Source organism: Hypomesus nipponensis, chromosome 7 (assembly GCF_054491055.1).
Source record: "Hypomesus nipponensis isolate SF chromosome 7, ASM5449105v1, whole genome shotgun sequence".
NCBI classification, from domain to species: Eukaryota; Metazoa; Chordata; class Actinopteri; order Osmeriformes; family Osmeridae; genus Hypomesus; species Hypomesus nipponensis.
Window position 1 is genome coordinate 617,902 of NC_140367.1, and position 27,099 is coordinate 645,000.

General features: G+C 50.5%; 3 protein-coding genes across 11 annotated transcripts in view; all 3 read right to left on the reverse strand.

Moving 5' to 3' along the window:
• Positions 1 to 57: 57 nt before the first annotated feature.
• Positions 58 to 16,760, reverse strand: shank3b (SH3 and multiple ankyrin repeat domains 3b). The gene is given in 25 exon segments (XM_084701461.1): positions 58 to 3,167; positions 3,806 to 3,835; positions 4,219 to 5,600; positions 7,018 to 7,520; positions 8,294 to 8,387; positions 8,725 to 8,855; positions 9,996 to 10,076; positions 10,218 to 10,350; positions 10,448 to 10,572; positions 11,060 to 11,142; positions 11,227 to 11,302; positions 11,584 to 11,697; positions 11,915 to 12,043; positions 12,046 to 12,083; positions 12,172 to 12,403; positions 12,866 to 12,932; positions 13,073 to 13,150; positions 13,250 to 13,366; positions 13,456 to 13,623; positions 14,102 to 14,253; positions 14,370 to 14,478; positions 14,616 to 14,687; positions 14,837 to 15,040; positions 15,219 to 15,428; positions 16,497 to 16,760. Coding segments are annotated over 24 exon segments (4,887 nt in total). The 5' UTR covers positions 15,402 to 15,428; positions 16,497 to 16,760; the 3' UTR covers positions 58 to 2,581.
• A 4,621-nt stretch (positions 16,761 to 21,381) lies between these two features.
• LOC146276254 (uncharacterized) lies at positions 21,382 to 23,613 on the reverse strand. 6 transcript variants are annotated; one of them, XM_084701655.1, is made up of 5 exons: positions 23,400 to 23,607; positions 22,465 to 22,641; positions 22,245 to 22,346; positions 21,856 to 21,981; positions 21,382 to 21,700 (listed from the first exon to the last, which is right to left on the reverse strand). In XM_084701655.1, the coding sequence occupies exons 1-5, from the start codon at positions 23,460 to 23,462 to the stop codon at positions 21,566 to 21,568; spliced, it is 603 nt and encodes a 200-aa protein (XP_084557781.1). In that variant the 5' UTR covers positions 23,463 to 23,607; the 3' UTR covers positions 21,382 to 21,565. The 6 variants fall into 6 exon arrangements, with proteins under 6 accessions (XP_084557781.1, XP_084557784.1, XP_084557783.1 ...); XM_084701658.1 differs by having other exon boundaries at positions 22,465 to 22,621; positions 23,400 to 23,563; XM_084701657.1 differs by lacking the exon at positions 23,400 to 23,607 and adding an exon at positions 23,255 to 23,393.
• A 608-nt stretch (positions 23,614 to 24,221) lies between these two features.
• grip1 (glutamate receptor interacting protein 1) overlaps positions 24,222 to 27,099 on the reverse strand; it is a 61,268-nt gene continuing 58,390 nt past the window's right edge. For all 4 annotated transcript variants that reach the window (XM_084701530.1, XM_084701529.1, XM_084701528.1 and 1 more), the window contains 2 exons: positions 27,044 to 27,099; positions 24,222 to 26,962 (listed from right to left, as the gene is read on the reverse strand). The exon at positions 27,044 to 27,099 is cut by the window's right edge and continues 91 nt beyond it. In XM_084701530.1, coding sequence (XP_084557656.1) covers positions 26,705 to 26,962; positions 27,044 to 27,099 — 314 coding nt within the window. In that variant the 3' untranslated portion in view covers positions 24,222 to 26,704. The remainder of the gene's footprint in view (positions 26,963 to 27,043) is intronic.

Consider the following 27,099-nt stretch of genomic DNA (forward strand, 5'->3'; position numbering starts at 1 on the left):
AAGAAATAGGCTAGCTTCGATATCATTTTTAGGGGGGGTAACACACTAAGACAACTATGATAGTAAATATGAGTTTATTAGAAAGTTTGTCACACAGTTGAACACACCAGGTTTAAGCGATGTGCTTCCCGGGACGCGGATAAATGGCTCTTTAATATGGAGGAAAAGAACCTCAAGTAAGAATAAAACAGACATTCCATCACCAAGCGCTTACCGTCACACTGAAACTATACGTATCTATTTGCCTAAAATACAAGTAATTTGACTGAATTAATGGAAATTCATCGAAAGTAAGACATTCACACACATCATCATCATTATCATCATCGTCGTTACTTTCAGCTGATCGAAAAACAGGTTAGAATGTTTACAATCAACCGTGTTGTTCTAACTAACTCCCTACGTTCGGCAGAGGGCGCTCGAAGGAAAGCAAGCGGAAATGAAAGAAACATCTAAATTGATACATTCCGATGTGATTGTCAAGGGAGGGGTTAAAAAATTAACAAACTAAAAATAGTAAATATATCATATTTGAGTTCATTCGGGGGCAGGCTGCTTTGCAGTGCTGGTATTTTTGTGTTCAGAGTTGTCCGTCAGATTAGGAAGGTGAAGGGAGACAAAGGTGTTACCAAGGTTTGTTATTCTACCTGGGTTGGTCCTGTGAACGGCTCGTGGCCGGTAGACGGTTCCGGAGAACTGAGAACAGGCGATGCTGCTTATTGCATGTGATAACTATGTTCACAATGTCCTTTCACTCTGCTAGACGGCATCCTCACCCATATCAGACACACCAGTTTTAGTTTGGTTAAAAAGTACATTGATGTGTACGTAACTCTTGATTGATTGACTAATGAATAATTTGTTTGATTAAACCGTTCCTGTCCGATTGGTTGACCATGATTGGTTAGGGAGGTGACAGTGACCAGCTCAAACAGGTCACAGAAGGCTGGGGGAGGGATCACCTCCCCTGATTGGTCTATGAGCCTGACTGTCAAGATAGGCCCCTCTCAGTTTAGAGAGCCAATGGGACGCATCTTCTGAGGAGGGCGGAGGTGGGTTAGGGGTGGTGTAGGAGGTGGGTTAGGGGCGTTAGGAGGGTGGAGCTGGGTTAGCAGTGGTGTAGGAGGGTGGAGGTGGGTTAGGAATAGTGTAGGAGGGTGGAGGTGGGTTAGCAGTGGTGTAGGAGGGTGGAGGTGGGTTAGGAGTGGTGGAGGTGGGTTAGGGGTGGTGTAGGAGGGTGGTGGTGGGTTAGGGGTGGTGTAGGAGGTGGGTTGGGGGCGTTTAGGAGGGTGGAGCTGGGTTAGGAGTGGTGTAGGAGGGTGGAGGTGGGTTAGGAGTGGTGTAGGAGAGTGGAGGTGGGTTAGGGGTGGGTGTAGGAGGGTGGGGTTATTACAAAGTGTCCGGTTGTGTTGGGTTAGTGTACGTCTGCACACATGGCTTCAGTGAGATATAGCACCAACTGCTGTGCCAAACCCTCCCAGACAAGGTGGGCTCCAGCCAGGGCAACACGCAGGGCACACAACAGCCCACGCATATACATACATCACTGTTTACATCAGCAATCTTGGCTGTCAGCAGCGTTGTGTGCATTGCTTGAGGCTGGTACTAAAACAGTAACACATCAGTCTTCCACAAAGACTGATGCTGTGAGAGGCACGGCCTGCATGAACACACCCACCAACAAACAACCAAAATTGCCATTAAATAATCACTAAATTGTAGTTAAATTCTTAAATTGAAATCATGAATACATCGTCATGAAATCATTGATACCTTTGAGAAGGCTTTGATAAAATCTCAGTTAAATATTTGATAAACGTTCAAAAATCATCTATAACTACATGAAATCAGTAATAAATCTCCATTAAACCTTTACGTTGTCAACGTTGAGTGTCTGTCACTACCAGAGGAAGAGAGGGTTTAGATGGACCCACAGCGCCACCTGCTGTGCAGAGGTGGTCCTACAACCCAGTTCAGCGCTCCTGGCAGGTTGAGACCCCATAACAGATGAGAAGGACTCAAAATACAAAATACACACCTTGGAAAACAGGCTTTTGGACAGACACACACAAATGTACACACACACACTCACATTAAGGGGTCTAGAGTCTCCCTGTCATTCAAATGAGGGTGTTTCAACTCCAGAGGGTTAATATGCTTTCATATTCATAACACTTTACAACTTATGAGTTAACACAACTTTCAACATATCCACTCATTAACCAGTATGTCAAAGATTAAAAAGTAGATTTTATAAATGGTAAAATATTGAACTATTGGAGATATTGAGATGGAGGAGGTATTTTCTTGTCTCGACACTCGACTCCTTAGGAAGCTGTCTTTGGATCGCAGTCCTTCTCCACACAATGTGGTCAGGGGTCAGGGTAGGTCTGGGTTCCAGTCTCAAGACTGGGATCAGGGTCAAAACTAGGTTTAGGATCTTGTTGGAGCCAGCAGGTCAGTGGTTAGGGTTCAGGGGGGGGGTTATGGGGTCAACGATCTTTGGGTCAGGGTTCAGTGGGTTAAGAGGTCAGGGTTCAGGGAGTTAGGGTCAGCGGTTAACAGGTTCAAAGGTCGGGGTTCAGCTCTCAAGCAGCTGCCTTAGCGCCCTCTCGATGTTCATGCGGTGGCCGACACGTGTGACCCCCAGCTCAGCGTAGTCCTCCTTGGTGAGGGCTGGGAGGTGCGAGCCCTCGATCTCGTGCTCCTGGAAGCGAGCCCGGTGCTCCGCCAGCCCCACGCTCTCCAGCCAGTCCCCCACGTCATATTTACTCCACAGAGCCAGGGGGCGCTGGCGCCACGGCCGCAGGGCCAGCAGGGGGCCCCCCAGGACGGGGGAGGGGCAGGGGGAGGCGTGGGGGGAGGGGGAAGGAGAGCGGGAGCGTGTGCGGGCGCTGGCGCTGCGCATCACGAAGCGGACCTCCTTGGGTTCGGACGGCAGGCTGAGGCTGGAGGACTTGAGGATGGTGTGGTGGTGGTGGTGGTGGTGATGGGAGGGGCTCATCGCAAAACCCCTCCCAGGCCCCAGGGCCTCCGGCCTCTCAGAGGAGGGGGAGGGGGAGGGGCTACGTCGCGTCACCGGGTAGCGACTTCCTGGTCTGACAGTGAAGGTGGTGCCATAGGCCCTCTGGGATATGGTGTTTAACTCCCCCAAACTGCTGAACAACCTGGGAGGGGGGAGGGGGGAGGGGGGAGGGAAGAAGATGGAACGACTTGAGTGAATATACACAACGTTCTGTCGCATGATGCAGGAAGCATAGAGAATGTTAATGCTGGGGTAGTAGAACCCCCTGTTTCACCTAGTGAGGGTACAAGGGGCAGTTAACACTGGGCTGAGTGGGATAGTTATATCCTTGGTGCTCTCCTGGTCAGAAAGGGGTAGTTTGTCCTGGCCAGGACAGGGGCAATGGTCACGGTTAGCAAAACTATACTAATACTGTTAGAGTAGTTTGGCTAGTTAGGGAATTTAAACTAGTTAGAGAAGTTAAACCAGTTGGGCTACTGTTTGAGCCTTGTTGAAAAAGTTAAACTAGTATGGTTAGTTTGGTTAATTAGCTTGGTTAGCACAGTTAAGCTTGCTAAAATATCTTAGCATTACATAGTACAGCAAAGTTAGGCTAGTAAGGGTTAGTGAAATTACACATGTATGGCTAGGTAGGCTAACTAGCATAGTTAGTTACGTCGTTAGCTACCAAGCTAAAATACTAGTAGCCTACTGCTAGTTAGACTAGTAAGGTTAGTATGGCTAGTTAAGCTAGTTAGGGTAGGGAAGAAGGTGGTGTTTACCAGCAAGCTAAAAACCTACGCTTTACTGTCTCCAATGTCCTGGTCACATCTGCAGGAATACAGGGAAACACACACTAGTTAACTTACCTGGTTAACCCATACTAGTTAACCTACCTGGTTAGCTCATGTTAGTTAACGTACCTGGTTAACCCATACTAGTTAACCTACCTGGTTAACCAATACTAGCCAACCTACCTGGTTAACCTACCTGGTTAACCCATACTAGTTAACCAACAATACTGTGTAAACTTGTAAGCAGCACCTTTACAAATTGACTCAGAGTAGTCTGTTAGTTAACCTATTTTAGTTTTGACCAGTTCCCCCCTCTAGTTCCCCTTCACCACTTCAAGCTGTTCTGTGAACTTGCATTTGCTATCCATTGGCCCACAGATTGTAACAAGCTGTGATTGGCTGGCTGGTGATGACACCTACCTAGCCCCTCCCACCGGCGACCTCCTCCCAGGGTCAAGCAGCGCAGGCTCCTCCCCCAGCGAGTGTGTGTCCTTACTGAGCAGCTGCAGCCTTGAGGCCAGCTCCAGCCCCTGCCCCCCCACAGCCTGGGGCCTCCCCTCCTCCGGGCTGCCCTGCCTGGGCCGCCGCTCGCCCGAGTCGCCCCCCCACAGCTTGGAGCGCCGCTGGAACAGGTAGCGGGGCGGCCGGCCGGGGCTGGAGCCACTGGAGGGCAGCAGCTCACTGTCGGAGGACTGCTTGAGGAGGGGGTCCCTGAGGGCGGAGCGCCCCCGGCCCAGAGGGGAGCGCAGCCGGGGCTTCAGGCCCTGGGGGTCTGGGGGCCCCCCGGGGCTGGGGGAGGGGATGGGGCTGGGGCTGGGCTGGGGCTGGTGGAGGTCCGGGGAGGGCAACGGGGGTAGGCTGGGGGCGGGGGTGCTGCCAGGGGAGGTGGAGGCGTCCAGGTGGGGGTCGCTTGCACTCCTGTCCTCCCCCTCCTCCACCCCCGAGTCCGGGGCCGACTCCCCTCCTCCCCCTCCCCCCACCTCGCCAGGCTGGGGTCGCCGTGGAGACAGGCTGAGGGAGGCAGAGAGGGTGGGGGGTGGGGATGCAGTGAAGCCTGGGGGCGGAGTCACCAGCCCGATCCTGCGAAGCTCCTCCCTTGTCTCCTCGTCACTGGACGACAGCAGCGCAGGGGGCAGGGTCACGGTGTAGGCCCCGCCCTCTTCCTCCGAGCTCCCCACTGTTAGGCTCCGCCTCCTATCCGCCTGACGCTGTGCCTCAATGTGCACGGGCGCCTGGCCCTCACTGGTCACGCTGATGGTCACCTGACTGATGGGCAGGGGCAGGGGGGAGGGCCTCCAGCGCTCGGGGGAGGGGGCGGCGGGGGAGGTGGCCCCGCCCTCCGTCTCCGGTCGCTCCACATGCCCATCAAGGAAGAGGGGCGGGGCTATGTGCTTGTGCCGGGGTTCAGGGCTGGTCTGGGGGGGCGTGGTGCGTTTGTGACGGGGTTCTGGGCTCGGTGTGCGGGCAGTGAGCGCTCGTTCCCGCGCCGCTAACGCCAACGCCAGCGGGGAGGCGGGGTCGAGGGGCTTTCCCGTCAGCGGGTGCAGGAAGGTGGAGCCCTGGGGGGAGGGGGAAGGGGACAGCACCGGGATTGGTGGAGGCAGCTCCCCCAGGTCGTCCATGGAATGTGATTGGGTCAGGAGGAGAGGAGCAGAGGATTCTGATCCCGCCCCCTCCACAGACAGGAAGAGGGAGGAGCGTCGTCCCTGAGGGGGTGTGGCCTGGATGCGAGCACGCTCAGAGAGAACCTGCTGCTGGTATAGCTCCGCCCTGCTGGGATTGGCTCCTCCCCCTTCCTCCACCTAGATGGATGGAACAAGACCTTCCTCATCATCAGCATCTTTAACATCATGAAAATGTGAGTTTGTTTAAAAATGAAACTAGGACAACATGTAATACATGAATATGTATCACTAATTCATGGAAATATTCAACAATTTATTTATTTGTTCACGGATTTTTGTGTTCATCCACCCTTTCAATCATCCACTCATCTATGGGAGCAAATCAGTGACAGAATTAATTTTATTCTAAAAGGCATTGAAAACTTAATGTTTGAAATTCAAATACCACCAAATTTGTAGGTTTTGAATTCACCTGTTTAAATTGAACAACGTTCAGGCTGCTCAAATTTGAATAGTGAAATATTTATCCCCAAAATTAGAGGCAAAAAACATTTTGGCCCAAAAATGTGACCTTTTCGATCCAAAGAAATCCGAACCGAAGATATCCTAACCTAAGAATTGTTGAGGCCAAAAATGTTGAGGCTGAACAAATAAGCGGTCGAAAACATTTTACCGAAAAATTTGGTAGGAAAAAAATCTGATTGCAACATCTTGGATACCAAGGTATTGCTTGGCTGCAGCTACACCTGGCTAGCTCTGGGGCTCTGTATGACTGCCTGCAGCCACACCTGGCTAGCTCTGGGGCTCTGTATGACTGCCTGCAGCCACACCTGGCTAGCTCTGGGGCTCTGTATGACTGCCTGCAGCCACACCTGGCTAGCTCTGGGGCTCTGTATGACTGCCTGCAGCCACACCTGGCTAGCTCTGGGGCTCTGTATGACTGCCTGCAGCCACACCTGGCTAGCTCTGGGGCTCTGTATGACTGCCTGCAGCCACACCTGGCTAGCTCTGGGGCTCTGTATGACTGCCTGCAGCCACATCTGGTTGAGAGGGGCCTGAGGAGAGAGGGCTGTGATTGAGCACTTCTTGGAGAAGTGAGATGGTTCGATTGCATTCAGGCTCGATTGCCTTACCTATCCTTGGTATCCTGGATGTTGCACATTTTGTCAGATGTCAGATTTTTTGGGGATTTTTTCTTCAACATTTTTTTTAGGCTGTAATATTTTCAGTTCAAATATGTATGTAAAACAAAGTCACCATTCAAATTTGAGAAGCCAAAATGTTGTTCTATTAAAATGTCTACAGCTTGAATATTTTTAATTACATTTTTGGGATCAGAATTTTACTGTTCGAATTTGAGCAACCTGAATTTTTGAACCTTAAATTTTTTTATCTTAAATTTTTTGAACTTTTTATTAATTGAATTAAATTCATATTCCTATTCCTATTCAAGAGGTGAATTCAAAACCAACAAATTCGGTGGTGTTTAGATTTCAATATTAAGTATTCAATGCCTTTTAAAATTCAAATCATGTCAGTGATTTGCTACCATACTCATCCATTCATCCATGCATGTGTTTAGCCGCAGTCTGACCTGCAGCTGTTTGAGCAGTGGAGACTTCCTGCGTTGGGGCTTGCTGGGGGGCGGAGCCTGCTGGCCCACATTGGCATAGGGGTTCTCCACCGGCCGGCCCCGCCTCCGACGCTCCAACACGGGGTGAGAGGTTAGGGGGCCAGGGGCAGGAACAGGGGCGGGGTCGGGGGGCAGCAGGGCGGGGGAGTCCTGGAGGATGATCATAGACCGCGCCTTCCTCTGGCGCTCTGCATGGGCGTGGCTCCTCGTGGGCGAATCACAGGCCTCGTGCAGCCTAGGCTCCGCCCCCGGTTTGAAGCTGGAGCGGGTTAGCTCCGCCCCCCGGACGGGCGGTGGAGGGGGTAGAAATGCGGGGGGGGGGCCGGACTCCAGGTAGTAGGGGGAGGGGGGAGGAGGGGGCGCGGTCTGGGGAGGGGGTGGGATAAAGCTGTCCGTCATGGAGGAGCTCCGCGGAAACCGGTTCTCTCCAATCAGAGCAGAGATCCTGTCGTCTTCTGGAGCGCCTGCAGGGGGAGACAGAGTAGCTGCAGTGGAAACGAGGAGAATAGAGCAGAACACAGTAGAGTAGAGAACAGTAGAATAGAACAGTAGAGTAGAACACAGTAGAGTAGAACACAGTAGAGTAGAGCACAGTAGAGTAGAACACAGTACAGTAGAGTAGAGCACAGAAGAGTAGAACACAGTAGAATAGAACACAGTAGAGTAGAGCACAGTAGAATAGAACACAGTAGAGTAGAGCACAGTAGAATAGAACACAGTAGAATAGAGCACAGTAGAATAGAACACAGTAGAATAGAACAGTAGAGTAGAACACAGTAGAGAAAGATGGTTATAGTATAGCAGGGTAAGGGTAAGCACAGTATAAAGTGCAGCAGAGTAGAGTAGAACAGGTACCAATATATTAGAGTACAGTAGATGGTTGTGGAGGACAGGAGAGGGTTGTGGAGGACAGGAGAGGGTGGTGGAGGACAGGAGAGGGTGGTGGAGGACAGGAGAGGGTGGTGGAGGACAGGAGAGGGTGGTGGAGGACAGGAGAGGGTGGTGGAGGACAGGAGAGGGTGGTGGAGGACAGGAGAGGGTGGTGGAGGACAGGAGAGGGTGGTGGAGGACAGGAGAGGGTGGTGGAGGACAGGAGAGGGTGGTGGAGGACAGGAGAGGGTGGTGGAGGACAGGAGAGGGTGGTGGAGGACAGGAGAGGGTGGTGGAGGACAGGAGAGGGTGGTGGAGGACAGGAGAGGGTGGTGTTCCTGGACTGGTGTGATGAGGATGATCTCACCAAAAGACTTGGTCCTGGACATGCCTCTGGGCAGCTGCATGGTCACCTTCTCCAACCCTGCAGGCACAGGCATGCCCTGCCTCTCAAACAGGGACTGGAGCAGACACACACACACAGGGAGAAGAGAGATGGTTGTGAGGAAAATACTTTCCTAAAATGTTCAGAATTCCTCTCTGAATTACTCTTCCCAAGGTTTCTTCCATTTTTTCTCCCGTTGGGAGTTTTTCCTTGTCTTCCTTGAGGGTTTAGGTTGGTTGAGGGGCAGTTCTATGGGTGTATGTGAAGCCCTCTGTGACATTCTTGCGTGTAAAAAGGGCCATACAAATACATTTGATTTGATTCAGTCAGACAACCCATTTAAAATGGTATGTCCACCCCTCCCAGTTTGACTCCAAACAGAAGCAGCAAGCTCAGAAGCAGGAGGGTCGTACATTGATCTCTGCCTGGGTGATCCGCCGGCTGGTGGGACGCTGCTTCACTGTGGCCGCCCGGAAGTCGGCCTCAGAGGGGCGGGTTCTCATGACCACTTCCTGTGTGCCTGCCAGCATGTCATCCAACTTCTCTGTGACACAAACACCACAGGGTGAGAGGATGGCAGCTGTTCTCCACACTCAGATCACAGCTCACACCGACAGGGTAACACACAACACTGTGTGTGGTAACACACAACACTGTTCCCAAGCTAGGCAGTCTTCCTCCTACTCAGGCCGCTGACTGCAGACTAGACAGCAAGACTAGACAACAAGACTAGACAGCAAGACTAGACAGCAAGACTAGACAGCAAGACTAGACAGCAAGACTAGACAGCAAGACTAGACAACAAGACTAGACAACAAGACGAGACAGCAAGACAACAAGACTGACTGCAGACGAGACAGCAAGACTAGACAACAAGACTAGACAGCAAGACTAGACAACAAGACAACAAGACTGACTGCAGACGAGACAGCAAGACTAGACAACAAGACTAGACAGCAAGACTAGACAGCAAGACTAGACAGCAAGACTAGACAACAAGACGAGACAGCAAGACGAGACAGCAAGACAACAAGACTGACTGCAGACGAGACAGCAAGACTAGACAACAAGACTAGACAGCAAGACTAGACAACAAGACAACAAGACTGACTGCAGACGAGACAGCAAGACTAGACAACAAGACAACAAGACTGACTGCAGACGAGACAGCAAGACTAGACAACAAGACTAGACAGCAAGACTAAACAGCAAGACTAGACAACAAGACAACAAGACTGACTGCAGACGAGACAGCAAGACTAGACAACAAGACAACAAGACTGACTGCAGACGAGACAGCAAGACTAGACAACAAGACAACAAGACTGACTGCAGACCATAACTCACCCACTCTCCTCCTCCTGGCTGATGCTTACAGAGAGAGAGCAGATTAGCATCTATCTGACCAGTGTGTGTTTTTTATGTGAGAATGTGTGTGTCTGTGTGTGTGTCTGTGTGTGTGTCTGTGTGTGTGTCTGTGTGTGTGTCTGTGTGTGTGTCTGTGTGTGTGTCTGTGCATGTGAAAGAGAAAGTATGTGTGTTTGTGTCCATGTGTGTGTGTGTGTGTGTGTCTGTGTGTGTGTCTGTGCATGTGAAAGAGAAAGTATGTGTGTTTGTGTCCATGTGTGTTTGTGTGTGTGTGTGTGTGTGTCTGTGTGTGTCCATGCGTGTGTGTGTGTGTCACCTATCTCCTCCAGCTCGGCGGTCATGGACTTGGAGCGCAGTGTCAGGGAGGTGCTGGGAGCTCTCCTGGGAGGGGGCGGGGCTAGGACAACACAACAGGGCCACAACCAATCACATCATAGGAAATCCCCTACAGTATGACACTCGACTTCTCTCTCTCACTCTCTTCCATCTCGCACAGTCACACTCACACACAGTACCCCCCCCCCCCGTGATAGCGTACCTTTCTTGCGCAGCAGGTGTGCGTCAGGTTTGCGGGAGACAGACACCACCTTCATGAGCAGCTGACTGCCCCCCTGTCTGATCAGACTCACCACCTGTCTGTGGCCCACCTTCACCACATCCACCCCGTTCACCTGCTCACACACACACACACACACACACACAGGGCCCCATTGTCAGCAACTTTCACAGGCTGAATATCTAGTGTGATGGTGGAGGGCGGGGCCTTACCTCAATCAGGAAGTCCCCAGTCCTAAGCCCTGCCCTCCAGGCCACGCCCTCCAGGTCAACAGACTCCAGGTACTGCAGGGCAGGGAACGCAGGGGTGGGGGCAAACTCCTCGATGGGGGTCTCGGCTACACACAGACACAGACATACACAGACACACACACAGACACACACACAGACACACACACACAGACACACACACACAGACACACACACACAGACACACACACAGACACACACAGACACAGACACACACAGACACACACACAGACACACACACAGACACACACACAGACACACACAGACACACACACACACACAGACACACACACACACACACACACGCACACACACAGTTGATGCTGAGTGAGTTGACAGAGAGCTCTGGACTATCTGCAGTTGCCATGGTTACTCGTGGGCGTATAGATGGGGATGCCACAAAGTCCAGATGCACTCCTCTCTTCTCCCCTCTTCTTTCTCTTTTCCATCCTTTCTTTCTTTCCATCTCCTTCTCTCACACAGTCTTTCCTCGTTCTCTTTTCCTTTTCTCCATCCCTCCATCCCTTTCTCACTTTCTCTTCTCTCTTTATCTCCCCTCCCCTCCCCTCCTCTCACCTTTAGCTCCTCGCAGCACAAAGCCAAACCCTTCGCTGTCTCTCTTCTGCAGCACAGCACTCTTCTCCTCGATCACATAGTCGCTGTATCATGGAGACACATCAGGTACACACTATAGATCTGCTCTTTCCTGTAGGACCTCTGTGTGTGCGTGTGTGTGTGAGTACCTGTAGGAGCTGTAGTTGTCGTAGGATCCTACAGTGTAGTGTCTGAACAGCCTCTTGGTGCGATCCTCTCTGGTCTCTGCTCAACACACACATTCCCCAGGACTCCCACTGAAGAGTGTGTGTGAGTGTGTGTGTGTGAGTGTGTATACGTGTGTGAGTTGTGTGTGAGTGTGTATACGTGTGTGAGTGTGTGTGTGTGTGAGTGTGAGTGTGTATACATGTGTGAGTGTGTGTGTGTGAGTGAGTGTGTGTGAGTGTGTATACGTGTGTGAGTGTGTGTGTGTGAGTGTGTATACGTGTGTGAGTGTGTGTGTGTGAGTGTGTATACGTGTGTGAGTGTGTGTGTGTGTGTGTTACCTAGACGGGGGTCATACTGTCTCATCTGGACCTCCTCTACACAGTCAGCAGGGAACCATCCGGTCCTGCCCTTTACAGAGCCCTCCCAGAACCCCCCCTCTCCTATACTCAGGACTGGGGGGGGGGGGAGGGAGGGAGGGACAGAGAACAGAAAGTGAGATGAAGAGCATGATAGAATAAAGATAGAGATGAAAGGGAGGAATCTGAGGCAGGACAGAAGCAGCTGTTGTGTGCAGTCGTGAAGAAGCAGCCTTCTAGCCATGAAGGTGAAGTGTGATTGGACTAACGGAGCCAAGATGATGTCTGATTGGACAGAGGGAAGAAGGCTGACCTTTGACCCTCTCCCCTCGGTGCAGGTTTATCTCCCCGGTGCCCTGGGGTGTGTGTGAGCGCGTCACGATGAAGGTGCGCCCGGGCACCGCGCTGTACAGCCTCCTCTTCTTCCGCGGGCTGGGGGGGGAGGGGGGGGGCTGGGCTCCTGCTGCACCTTGCCACTGGGGCTACACACACACACACACACAAAGATACACTCTTAGAAAGACACAGAGAGAAACCCATGTCTGTATGAGTGAGTGTGTGTGTGTGTACCTGAGGCGGCGTGTGTGTCTGCGCAGGCTGTGTGTGTCGGCTCCTGGGCGGCTGGGCGTGGTCTCCAGGCTATGGAGGGAGGGGCCAGGGGACGTGGAGGCGGGGCTCTCCAGGGCATTGTCACTGGCTGAGCGAATCAGAGAGCGGGGAGAAGACAGGCCACTCCCCCCTGCAGCTCTGGGTCCGCCTCCTCGCCGGCGCTTTGTGTAGGACGGGCTCTCCCTGAAAGGCACTGAGACACAGGAGCTGTTACTGAGACACAGGAGCTGTTACACTGAGATACAGGAGCTGTTACAGTGAGACACAGGAGCTGTTACACTGAGACACAGGAGCTGTTACAGTGAGACACAGGAGCTGTTACACTGAGACACAGGAACTGTTACAGTGAGACACAGGAGCTGTTACACTGAGACACAGGAGCTGTTACACTGAGACACAGGAGCTGTTACACTGAGACACAGGAGCTGTTACACTAAGACACAGGAGATGTTACACTGAGACACAGGAGCTGTTACACTGAGACACAGGAGCTGTTACACTGAGACACAGGAGCTGTTACACACACACCTCACACACACCATGCACATCTCACACACACACACACACAGCACACACACCTCACACACACACACACACACACCTCACACACACACACACACACCTCACACACCTCATACGATGGAGGAGGACTCACCAACGTCAGATGTCTTGTGGATCTTGATGATCTCTGCCAAGTCAAAGTTCCCTGCTATGATGGCGACCTGGAAGTACACCACACACACACACCACAAACACACAACACACACACCATAAACACACACCACACACACACTATACTAAACATACTGTATATTCTGTTCTCGTTTGGAAAAATGCAGTCTGGTTGTTGTAGTTTTTTTACCTGAAAGGCAGTCTGGTTGTTGTAGTTTTTAATGTCTTTGTTGGCTCCACGGAACAGTAGAACCCTTGCACAGCCATCCTGCAAGATTAGAGGTCAAAACCTGGCCTGTGTGTGTGTATGAGTGAGTGTGTGAGTGTGTATGTGTGAGTGTGTATGTGCGAGTGTGTGTGAGGGAACCTGATTGTAGAGAGCACACAGGTGCAGTGCTGTGTTTCCTGATGCATTCTGGGAGCTCATGTCCGCTCCGTAGAACAGAAGGTGCTCCAGGTGTTGCACGTTACCATGACGACAAGCCTACAGACAGACCGGGTGTAGGTACAGTGAAACATTAAAAATGGGGCCCTATAACTTCAAATGTGTTTTAGTGTTGTGTGTGTGTGTACCTGGTGCACCTCCTGCCAGCCGTTCTCGTCGGTGCTGCCGATGTGAGCGTGGTCCTGCAGCAGCAGCTCACAGCAGTACGGGTCTCCTCCCACCATGCTGCTGTGGTACAGCGGGGTCAGGCCGCGGCTGTCCTTGTAGTCTGGGGATGCGCCCAGGTCCAGCAGGGTCTGGGGGAGGGGGACAGGGTTAGGGTCTGGGGGGACAGGGTTAGGGTCTGGGGGGACAGGGTTAGGGTCTGGGGGGACAGGGTTAGGGTCTGGGGGACAGGGTTAGGGTCTGGGGGGACAGGGTTAGGGTCTGGGGGGACAGGGTTAGGGTCTGGGGGACAGGGTTAGGGTCTGGGGGGACAGGGTTAGGGTCTGGGGGGACAGGGTTAGGGTCTGGGGGACAGGGTTAGGGTCTGGGGGGACAGGGTTAGGGTCTGGGGGAGGGGGACAGGGTTAGGGTCTGGGGGAGGGGGACAGGGTTAGGGTCTGGGGGGACAGGGTTAGGGTCTGGGGGAGGGGGACAGGGTTAGGGTCTGGGGGGACAGGGTTAGGGTCTGGGGGGACAGGGTTAAGGTCTGGGGGGACAGGGTTAGGGTCTGGGGGAGGGGGACAGCAGGATCTGGGGATGCAGATGTTTAGAGTGTGTGTGTGTGCTCACAGTGAGAGCCAGGGCGTTCCTGCAGAGCACAGCTCTGTGCAGGGCGGTGATGCCATCTCTGGTCCTGAAGTCCAGATGAGCTCCTCCGCTCCGCAGAAGCTTGATGAGGTCAGCGCACGCCTCCAGCTGAACAGCCAGGGTCAGAGGGCACTCTGCTCACACACACACACACACGCAGCATTGACCTGGGTTTACTTTGTATGTGTGGGTGTGTAAATGTGTGTGTAAATGTGTGTGTAAATGTGTGTGTGTGTGAGGGAGCGCTCACCCCCAGTGTCTGCATCGTGGAAGTTGGGGTCCAGACCCTTCTCCAGGACCCTGGACACCTTCTCCAGGTTCCTCTGGTGCACGTACTCCATGAACCTCTTCAGGTTGGCCTGGACAGGTGCCTCAGGGTCAACAACAAGCATGCTAGCAGCATGCTATGTTCCAGTGCTAAGGCTAATTGTATGGTATATATCACTGGTAAGGCTGGCAGTGTATTCCAGTGCTAATGCTAGCAGGCGTGTCCTACCTTGGTGTGCAGCTTGGCTAGCTGCTTGTCATCCACATAACTCTGAGTGTAGACACGCCTCTTGTAACGGAACTGAAACCAGACAAGCAGGATTGTAGGGTAGTGTGTAGGACCTAGTCTATAAGAGACAGGGTTGGGCAAGGTATGACAGGGCAGGAAGGGGTGTTACTGGGGGCAGGGCAGGGTGGGGCAGAGTAGGGCAGGGGGGAGGGTAGGTGTACCTCCAGGTAGGGGATGGGGGTTATTGGGGGGAGAGGGTACTCCTTCAGCAGACGTTCCTCGTCTAAGAACTTCCCGGCGCGTCCGTTGAAGGCTGGCTGGAAGAGGCCGTAGTTCAGTACATCCACCAGGCTCTGTGTCAGAGTCACCAGGACAAGCTGCTTACTGCTCCACACTGCTGCATCTGGGTCGAGCCGAAGACACTTCTGCTCTCACACACACGCACGCACACACACACACACACACACACACACGCACGCACACACACACACACACACGCACACACACACACGCACACACACACACACAGTGTATGAATACAGAAAGAGTGAGGTTAGGGTTAGGTTCCAGGGAATGTGTGTGTGTGTATGAGTGAGTGCATACTGTCTGTTGCAGGTCAGGGATTCCAATGCGGATGACGATACTGTTTCCAGGGGGGTCGTCAAGGTTATCTGCCCCATCGTCCCTGGCGACGGTGGAAGCGAGCTGGTTGCCGTTGGTAGCGGCGTGTGTTCGGGGTCGGTCTGGGGGGTCATGCTTGGCGTCAGCAGCCGGACTCAGAGGCATGGGGTCTGTCACTGTCCTCTCACAGCCCTGCACACACACACACACACACTCAGCACCTGCACACAGGACGCACATACACACAGCAGTGTGCTAGTGTAATGTACAACAACAACGTTCTCGAACTTTGAAACCAACAGCATTCTAAAATCCCCATCACAGCAGCCTCAGAACCCTTTTTACTCTAGAAGCGGAAATTCTAGATCTCTGCGGAAGCCAGAGGGAATCCAGAACGTTCTTAGCCCTTCTGGCCCACTGCAGTGTGAAGACTTGTCCTGTCTCAAACTCTGATAACAGCTGCAGTGGTGGAAGAACCATGTTCCTGCCCACTTGCATGACTTCACTTCCTGTTATTCACTAGGAGAACAAAGTGCCACCCAGGCCTGCGTTCCAGTGCAGACTGTGTGTACTGTCTCCTAACCCAAACCCTCTTTCCTCCTTCCCTTCTCTAACAACGTCTGCGTTCCAGCGCAGACTGCGTGTACTGTCTCCTAACCCAAACCCTCTTTCCTCCTCCCCTTCTTTAACAACAACGTCTGCGTTCCAGCGCTCTCTCCTACAGAGTGACGTGCAGGGGGGGACATGCAGGGGGGAATTGATACTGCAACCTTCTTGATCTGCAGTCAAATGCTGAGCTATTTAGATCTTGAACGCATTCCACTGAATGAAATGATCCCACCTGGTCCTTCCTACAACCCCCCCCTCCCCCCGTGTCATTCTCTTATCTGCTGAGACACTGTCGCAATCAGAGCACAAGCCTTCACAAGTTGTGAGTGGTTGTCATGGAAACTGGCAAAGAGGGAAAATTCAGGGAATCCTGTCCCTCCTCCTCTCTGCAGTTTACTGAAGATCCGCCTAGCGCTGTGTGTGAGTGTGTGTGTGTGTGTGAGAGAGTGTGTGAGTGTGTGTGTGTGTGTTTAGAAAGAGACCCTCATCTGCATTCCCCCAGTTACTATGGTGACGCCACATTCTGCAGAATTGTTCTCACTTTAAATTATACCATCAGAAAAAAGAAAAAAAATTCTCCAGACCATCACACACACATACACAGACACACACAGACACACACACACAGACATGTTCAAAAGTCATAGTCACCTGTATCGTGCCAATCACATGAAAACGAGCCGCCTCCACTAATTCACTACTAGCCTGTTTTCTACTAACTAGTTCACCTGGCCTGTCCTACTCTGAGCTGAATTCAAAATCTCTTGGAAACTACTTTATCAGGCTTTAGAATGCTTTCTGTTCCAGAATGTGCTTGTCTGTTCCAGAATGTGCTTGTCTGTTCCAGAATGTGCTTGTCTGTTCCAGGTTCTGTTGGAGTCTGAAGGCCTTCCAGAGCTGGTGTGTCTGCTGTGGGCTCTGGGCAGGACTGCAGCTCCTCACAGGGAGGAAACAGCAGAGGAAACTCACTTCCTCCTCACCCACCAATCCCTCGCTTCCAGACACTTAACCCCAGCCAATGAGACGTCCGAAAGCGCATGTCCCGGGTGGGATGGCCAATGGCGTGCTGTCTTGTGTAACAATGTGACATCCTAATATTATATCTCATCCTTGGCCCTGATCAACCCCACCTAGCATGTCTAAATCTGTCTCCCTTCCTCACCCTTCCTTTCCTCTCCACCCCCCCTCTGTCCCCCCCTTCACCCTCTCCACCCCCCTCTCTCTCCCCCCCTTCACCCTCTCAACCCCCCCTCTCTCCCCCCTTCACCCTCTCCACCCCCCCTTCACCCTCTCCACCCCCCCCCCCTCTCTCCCTTCTCTCCCCCCCTTTTCTGTCTCTCTGTCTCATTGTAGAGTGTGTGGTGGTCTGAACACTTCCAGAAAGTTTCCCTTTACACACACACACACACACACATACACACATAGACAAACAAACAAACACACACACACACACACACACACCCTTCCAGAGAGCAGCCCTTCCTGTTTCCTGCCTCTGTTCCCGTGGAGACGGATGTTTAACAGGAAAAACCAAAGGAGCTGCAAAGCCAAGATAACCCCCCCCCCCCCTCCCCCCCCCTCCTCCTCCTCCTCCTCCTACACACGCTCACACGCTCACTCACTCACTCTCTCTCTCTCTCTCTCTCTCTCTCTCACACACACACACACACATACACACACTCACTCCATCTCATACTCACACACTCACTCTCTCTCTCACACACACACACTAACACACACACTAACTCACACACACACACACACACACACACATGTATAAAGTTATGGAAGTGCAGAGGAATGTATTTTCTATTGTGCTACTGCTCTTCCCCAGGTGTTACCATAGTAACCAGAAACCTGGTTTGGCTGTTCATCAAACAGAACAGTCGCACTGCCTAAAGTGGCAGCTGCAAGCACAACTTGCTATCATAACCTGCTAGCATAACCTTCTAGCATAACCTGCTAGCATAACCAGCTAATACTACCTGTTAATCTGCTAACCTGCTAGCATCCTGAATACCTGGTAACTAATCCTATTTTGATGACCTACTAGCTAACCAGATCCACCAAACAGTCCTATATGATCACCTAAGAAGGACTACCAAACCAATTTACAAGGCGTACCAGTCAGTTAGCCAGCCATAACTAATGCTACTAGGAAGCAAGTCCTATCTATGCTACTAGTTAGTTAGCCCTACCTACACTAGACCTACTTCTGCTACTAACTAGCAAGTTGTAGCTAAGCTGGGAGGAGAAAGAGAGATTTTATGTAACTGGAGTGGAGATGAGGCGTTGCCATGACACCACAGAGAGACGACATGGAGAGTGACTGGATCTGACACACACTAGTACTGAACACACACACACACACACTAGTACTGAACACACACAAACACACACACACACACACACACACACACTAGTACTGAACACACACACACTAGTACTGAACACACACACACACACTAGTACTGAACACACACACACACACACACACTAGTTCTGAAAACACACACACACTAGTACTGAACACATACACACACACACTAGTACTGAACACATACACACACAGAATATTACTGAACACACACACACACACACACACACACACTAGTACTGAACACACACACACACTAGTACTGAACACACACACACACACACACTAGTACTGAACACACACACACACTAGTACTGAACACATACACACACACACTAGTACTGAACACACACACACACTAGTACTGAACACACACACACACACACACTAGTACTGAACACATACACACACAGACTATTACTGAACACACCCACACACTCTAGTCAACAACACACTGACATGATTACAATGATGTGTCACTTTGTTTGGGAGGAGGAGAGGGGAGGGGTGGGAGAGGAGAGGAGAGAGGAGAAAGTATGCATTTCAGAAAAGAGTTGAGAAGAGAGTGTGTGAGGAGCAGAGAGGTAGGAGAAGAAGAGAGGAGGAGGAGAGGAGGAATAAGAGGGGGAAGAGAGGAATAAAAGAGGGAAGGGTGTAGGCGGAGGAGGAAGATGGGAGAGGTTTTGTGTGGGCGAGAGAATTAAAGAAGCTCCAGAGTCACGACTGCCATCCGGAAGTCAAGAAGACACATGTGCACACATAACCCACACACATGTGCACACATAACCCACACACATGCAAACACATAACCCACACACATGCAAACACATAACCCACACACATGCAAACACATAACCCACACACATGCAAACACATGTATGCATATAAATATCTTCCCCATCTATCTCCCTACATCTCTCTTTCAACATTATAATCTCTCTCTGTCCATCTCTCAATCTCTCTCTCTCTCTATCTCCTCTTTCAGACACACGCGGGATCAGAACGGAATCAGGACTCACCCAGTGCAGCACAGACTCAGAAACTCCATCACCAGATTCTCACTCCTGCAAACTCGTGTGTGAGAAAGAAGGAAAGAGGGGATGGGAGGTAGAAAGAGAGAGAGGAAAGAGAGAAAGGGAGAAGGAGGGGAGAGGAAGGGATAGAGGGAAAAATAAAGGGTAAGATGGAGGGAGAGAGAGAGGAAAGAGATGGAGAGAAGGTGGACAGGCAGGAAAGGATGGAGAGCGAAGGCAGAGATTGTGCTGTTACTGTATGACAAAAATGCTCGACTCAGCCCACACTGCAACCATGACACACTGACTGTGTGTGTGTGTGTGTGTGTGTGTGCATAGAAAGGCAGTCTCCCACTCCAATGCGTGGGCCCGACCTACACCAATCTCTCTCTCTCGATCCCCCTCTCTTTCTCTCTGACACTTGTTCAGGCTTCTCAGTTGCAGTAAGGAGGGAGGGAGAGAGAGATGAAGAGGAAGTAAGAGAGGAGGGGAGAGAGAGAGAGAGAGAGAGAGAGAGAGAGAGAGAGAGAGAGAGAGAGAGAAGGGGGGGGAAAGATGGAGAGAGAGAAAGAGACAGAGTAAAAGATAGAGAGAAAGAGAGGGAGGCAGAGAATCTGCCAGAAATGGGAAAAGGAAATGCTTGGCACAGAAACAGAGGATGTGAGGAGAGAGTGTGAGAGAGGGAGAGATATAGAGGGAGAGAGAGATATAGAGAGGGAGAGATAGAGAGAGAGAGGGAGGGAGAAAAAGAGTTAAAAATGGGCTTACATAGCGTGGGAGTTGGGGGAGTGGCCCGTTGCTATGGAGACGTTATAGAGACAGGCATCTCCAATCAGCTGTTCTGATACAGTTCCTGCAGCATGATGGGGAAAAAACATCAGTAATGTGACTTTACGGCACTAAACCACCAACGTGGTTATTAGTAGATCCATACGCACCCCGAAGTTAGCTTATGCTGCTGTGCACTATACATACTACATTATACATACTGCACTATACATACTACACTATACATACTACACTATACATACTACATTATACATACTGCACTATGCATACTACATTATACATACTACATTATACATACTGCACTAAACATACTATATTATACATACTGCACTAAACATACTGCACTATACATACTACACTATACATACTGCACTAAACATACTGCACTATACATACTACACTATACATACTGCACTATACATACTACACTATACATACTACACTATACATACTACATTATGGAGGAGGGCTGGGTGGGGGGTGAGGAGGGGTGAGTGGGGGTGAGGAGGGCTGGGTGGGGGTGTACACCAGAGCTTGGTGATGTGAAGTGTTTTGACTGGAGAATGACAGTGGTTGGTCGATGCTGCACCCTGGTGGATCAAACCTGCATTCAGAATGATGTCATTATTTACATTTAGTCATTTAGCAGATGCTCTTATCCAGAGCGACTTACAGCAAGTACAGGGACAAGTAGGGTGAAGTGTAAGGTTGCAGGAGAGACTTGATGTAGTCGGGTGCAGTCCCGTTCACTGCTCGGAATGTCAGTACCAGGGTCTTGAATCTGATGCGGGCCGTTATGGGTAGCCAGATTCCTAGCCCGATTCCCTAACCACTCAGCCACCTGACTCCCTGTAACATCATGTAACATGCTTCTTTAAAGAGGGATTTGAACTTGTGATCTCTGGTTCTGGAGTTAAAGGCTGAGCTGTACCTTCCCCTATCATGTATATAGGTGTAGGTTTCTAGTGTATAGATGTGTTTAGAACACCTTTATAATGACAACTAGGCTTGTGCCTTTATCATGGTGTTTATGTGTACTTGTAATGGTCTTATTTAACACCGTCTGAATGTGCTGGACAGATCATTTTTCAACGCTCAACCCAGACTGCTAAGCACCAGACCAACAACCCCAGACCACAAAACAAATAACCAGGACATTACCTTGCCAACCAGGACGTTACCTTGCCAACCAGGACGTTACCTTGCCAACCAGGACATTACCTTGCCAACCAGGACATTACCTTGCCAACCAGGACGTTACCTTGCCAACCAGGAAGTTACCTTGCCAACCAGGACATTACCTTGGCCTTCCGTCGCCTTTGGGCGTTTTTGGAGGAAATACCAAGACTCACAGAACCAAGGTCAGCAAGAGTTTATTAAGGAAACACTTCAACCATCACCAGAACTATTTACAGAACTTATAGTGTGTCATCACACTCACTTTAGGTTTGACTAAATGTAGAACAAAAGAAGTGTGTGTGTGTGTGTAATGTTGGTGTAGTATGTGTGGTGTGTGGTGCATACAGTGTGTGTGTGAGAGCCTAGGCCGCTGCCTCCAGCAGCAGGTCCATGTAGGCTCCGGTCACCAGGCTGTCCTGCCCCACCGCAAGCTGCTCCATCAGGCCTCGGGCCACCTCCTCCCCCTCCTCAGGGCTCTGGTCCTCCCTCATCACCACCTGCACACACACACCACACACACACCACACACACACACACACACACACACATACACACAGGTTAACAGGCTGGAAGACAGTCTAACAGAAACACCACACACACACACACACACACACAGGTACACAGGCTGGAACAGACACACACACACAGAGACCTCCAGCTCCATGTAGTGTCCCAGTCCTTCCACTGTGTCTAGATGAACTCTGGTCTGGCCCACCAGGAACAGCCTTCTCTCCTTCCTCACCTCTCCTTTGATACCCAGAGCATCTGCTAGCACCGCCTACAGACACACACACAGTGTAAGACAGAGTCAGACAGAGAGAGTCAGACGGACAGAGTCAGACCGACAGAGTCAGACAGACAGAGTCAGACAGAGAGAGTCAGAGTCAGACAGACAGAGGCAGACAGACAGAGTCAGACAGGCAGAAAGAGGCAGACAGACAGAGGCAGACAGACAGAGGCAGACAGACAGAGGCAGACAGACAGAGTCAGACAGACAGACAGAGTCAGACAGGCAGACAGTCAGACAGGCAGCAGTCTCACCCTCAGCCCCTCAGGGTCCTGGGTGGGGGAGATGGAGTAACAGGACAGTTTAGGACCATCACAGTCTGGCCTCTCATAGAAGATCAACTGGCCACTCCCATCCTGCACACACACACACCACACACTGTAGACACGTATATGTAAATGAGTGTGTCAGGTGTTTGTAAGTATATATGTGTGTGTGTGTGTGTGTGTGTGTGAGAGGTATGTGTGTGTGTACCATCAGGTTTCTCAGTTTCAGCCGTCCATTGCTGCAGTTGAAGAAGGTGTCTTGCTGACGGATCACCACACCCTCTGATTGGCTGAGCTGGCTGGCCCTCTCAGCAAATAGGTTGTAGTCATTTACCCTGGCCTTGATCTCCACGTTAGACGGCATGCTGGGGCGAGATGTGACGGTCTGTACAGAGTATGTGGAGACACACAGTGACACACAACAGCCACGCACACCACACAACCTGCACACACACACCCGCGCTTCACATCCACACCAGGGGCACAGGCCTACCCAATTTGTTCTAAGGCCTACTCAAAAACGAAAATATCGCCGAAAAATCATGCTCCGGGTGCACATTGCAAAGTAAATAAGTTAAAAAAAAAAACTTTACAGATGCGTATCCATATTTTTCTAGGCCTACCCCAAAAAGAAATTCATCTACATCCACTTATTGAGGTGGCTGAGATTTGGTTCAATATCTTGTATTTAGCGTGGCTACATTCCAGCTGACCGATATGACGTTGTACCGCTGCGCTGTAATAGTCCTACTGTAACTCATGTTACTGTTGCCCCTGGTAGCCGAGATGTGGTTACTTTACACTGTGTCTGGTAAATACAGACCGTTCCTTGACTCTGACCACCGATACACTGTTAGAACTAAACACTTCTGATCCTTGATTTTTATGTCGCTTTGGAAAAAGGCATCTGCTAAATTATGTAAATTGACCGCTAACGTATCTTTCTTGAATGGACGGGTCTTGATTGTGTGCTATAGCTCTCTAGCTAATCATATTACCATGCCAAAACATCCTCCGTATTAGAACGCGCTTCACAGACGCACAGTCCCATGAAGGTAAATCTAAACACGGTAACGTCTGACTGGTCTGACAGCGTACCGAGCGTCCGTTCGCAGCCAGTAACTTAATCTGCACGTGTCTTACCTGCAGACGCGGAAGCCCTCGTGAAAGGAGTGGTACTGAAGTTCGCGCCACTAGCCCGTGCATATTTTATGAAACGAGGTTGTGGTCACTGGTCTGCGATCGGTTCCTAATGTCTTGGTTTCAAGTGGCGTCTGAAACACAGGGCTGACTCCAGATCAGCGGGTATGACCCTTCGTCGTTTTCGACTCGCTCCGCTTTTTCCGCATTCAGTCACATGTGCCTATACGTCAGTTCGTCGTATGTGTGGCCATGTGTAGGGGTTGTGGAAGCAAATCAGTGACGTAATGTTTAGAATTTTAAAAGGCTGAATACTTAATATTGAAATTTAAACACCACCGAATTTTTGGTTTTGAATTCACATGTGAACTGTAAAAAAATAAATTAAATTCAAGCTTCAGAAATTCAAATAGAACAAAATCTGAATTTTGTGATCAGATTAAAAAAAAACATTTAAATAAATTCATATATCCATTTTAAAGAGGTAAATTCAAAACCAACGAATTAGGTGGTGCCCACCTGTCAATGCCTTTTTACTGATGTGCTTCCATATACCGTCCTATACATGTTTTCATTACTTTTGTACATTACTATTCATTAACATTTTCGTGAATGTTTTATGTTGTACAGTACAACACATTGTACAGTTGTTGCAACAACAACAACAACAACATCAGTTATTGCGAATGTTGTAGACTACGTTTCTATACATTTGAGTTATGAAACAGTAGAGAGCTCATTGTCATGAATGTTGATAGTAACCCAGGTTAGGGTTAGACCAGCAGGTCTTTATGTTCACGTCAGAACACTACTAGGACTTCCCACTCAGTTTTAATTTTTATTTAGTTTGTCTTTTCTTACATACAAAGGGTAACAGTTGTAGGAATTCCCAAAGTTATACATACACGATAAATATCATGCTACCAAAGTATTAAATTTGTACAAAAATACTTTACATAGTTCATAATACCTGTCCATTAGAAATAAAAATACATTTTTCTTTTCTGGGACTTTAACAGTGAAACTGATTTTCAAACAGATCATATATAGAGAATGGTTACCCACTATTTCAATTGGCAGTGCTTCAGTCCAATACCATCCAGAGGAACACAAACAGAAAGATGATTGGCCCAGCCCCGGTGGGATGGGGCGGTACTACAGTCCAGACATCACATTATTGGTGTTTCTACCGACAACAGCTAACAGGTTAGGGTGCGAAGCGACAGTCTGGCCCATATAGCAGAGGACAGGACCTGTTGCAGAAACCCTTAACATTCTACTGAGGAATAGATGTAGCAGTAGACATCAAGTCAATCAAATCAAGACCAACTCACAAACTATCAGTGGAGAATCCAGTGTTTGTGGAATGAGGGTATAATTGTGCGCAGTGGAGAGACCACAGTGGTGTCTCTACAGTAGAGCTACAGTAGAAAACAGAATAGAAACAACACAACGTAAAATAGTAAAAATGAAGAGACAGGTGTGGACCTTGTTGACAGTAGAGACACATTGAAACAGTAGAGACACAGTAGACACGGAGTAGAGATGCACTACAGGACCCCAGTGTGGGTCCAATCTCAGAATGGCTTCAACAGTCTTCGCAACGTGACCGCGGGACGGGGTTGTGGCTTTCGTTAAGGAGCCCTGTGATTGGTTGCCGAGCCAGTTTAAATAGTGAGTAGACAATGTGATTGGGTGAGCACTGACAACAGGGCGGGACATCAATCATCACCACGGGATACGAGAGGAACGTCGCTAGCCTGACTAAAACAGGCCTTTTTTTTGTCCTAATGGATATTTTGATGCAGAGCAGCTGTACTTTGTAAGAAATATCCTGGAAATCCGTTGTTGTGACGTTGGTGAGAAATTACACAGATTTCCTCATAATGGCCCGGGTTTCAAACCCACAACAACCATTCTCTATTTTACACATGGTTAGTGAAGCCTTCAGGGCTGCGACCTCAGAAAACGATAAAACGTACAAAAACATACTTGTAACAACGCCAGTAGTAGCACATAGATTAGCATATTCATATTTACTCAGAGAAAGGGGGAGACGGGATTGGATGGCTCAGGATTCACAACAGATGACATCATGCTTGACGTGTGCAGCCAGCTGAAGTTCTGTGGCGTGAGGAGGGGTCAAGGGTCAAAGGTCAGGAGGTCATGAGGGGGGGGGGGGTCAGGAGAGGGACAGACTGACTGTTTGTGCTGACTAGGGGTAGTGTGTTCTGACTGACACACACATATGAGTGTGTGTGTATGTGTGTTGAAGGTCTTAGTGTTTTAGTGAAGCCTGAACAGTGAACAGACTGAATACATCAACAGGACAGTATGTGTTGAGTGAGTGTGTGTGTGTGTGTGTGTGTGTGTGTGAATGCATCATCAGGACAGTGTGTGTTGAGTGTGTGTGTGTGTGTGTGTGTGTGAATACATCAACAGGACAGTGTGTGTTGAGTGAGTGTGTGTGTGTGTGTGTATGAATGCATCATCAGGACAGTGTGTGTTGCTACTGATGAGCAGGGTCAAAAGTCTGGCCTACAACTACTTGTGATGCACTTTCACAAACATACATACCCTACACACACGCGCACACACACACACACAGTACCGACACACACGCACACACACACACACAGTACAGACACACACGCACACACACAGAGCAGCCAGTCCAACAGCACATGTAAACACCCAACAGGGTCCACATGATGTGGTAGTCAGGGTTAGACCAGATGCCAGTACCGACAGGTAGGAGAGACCAGGAGGAGAGAGACCAGGAGGAGAGAGACCAGGAGGAGAGAGACCAGGAGGAGAGACCAGGAGGAGAGACCAGGAGGAGAGAGACCAGGAGGAGAGAAACCAGGAGGAGAGAGACCAGGAGGAGAGAGACCAGGAGGAGAGACCAGCCCAGTGGAGACAGGTAGGAGAGATAATGATGGCACGGGTCACTGTTTCAGACTCACATTAGTCCAGGAGTGACGGTGTTCTGCTCTCCTCCTGGAAAAGGAGGAGGAGAAGAGAAGGAGAGGAGGAGGAACAGGAGGAGGAGGAACAGGAGGAGGAGGAACAGGAGGAAGGAGACTCCTGGTGTGTGTGGCCTGTAGGCCTTGTCTTCAGGACAGGAGTGTGTCTGTGCTTTATAGAGCTACACATCCACGCAGGGGGACCACAGTCAGTAGCACCAAGGAGATCCAGGACGTCCACACTGAGGACGTCCACTCTGAGGCTGTTCTCTCTGCTATAAGGTCTTATTGGGGTCTCTATCCTCCCCCGGCCCCAGCCCCAGCCCCAGCCCCAGCCTCGAGTTAAGCTGCAGGCCAGCAGACAGTGAGTCCGTGGACAGCCGGGTCCCCCCCAGCGGGTTCCCTCCCCCCAGCCTCGCTCCAGCTCAACAGGGGGTCTGCGGGGGAGTGGCTCAGGTCTGCGGGGGTGTTGTGGAGCTCGCAGGATGGCTGAGCCGAACCCAGGCCCCTGCTGATCACCAGCTCCAGCTTGTTGCCAGACTCTGCGATGAGAGGAACCACCAGGCAACAGTCGAAGTCTCGGGTCCGAACGTGGTTGATCTGGAGGGGCACAGTTACCCTGGGTGGGGTGTCTAGGGGGGACTGTCTGTGTGTGTGTTATATCTGTGTGTGTGAGTGTACCTGTAGCAGCCTGTCGTAGGACTTGAGCCCCCCCAGCTCTGCGGGGCCCCCGGGGC

Coding starts and splice junctions, on each gene's coding strand:
- LOC146276254 (XM_084701655.1), bottom strand. CDS start 23,462: ATGCACGGGCTAGTGGCGCGAACTTCAGTACCACTCCTTTCACGAGGG. Junction 22,642..23,399: donor GAGGGCTTCCGCGTCTGCAG/GTAAGACACGTG, acceptor TACTCTGTACAG/ACCGTCACATCTCGCCCCAG. Junction 21,701..21,855: donor GACACTACATGGAGCTGGAG/GTCTCTGTGTGT, acceptor GTGTGTGTGCAG/GTGGTGATGAGGGAGGACCA.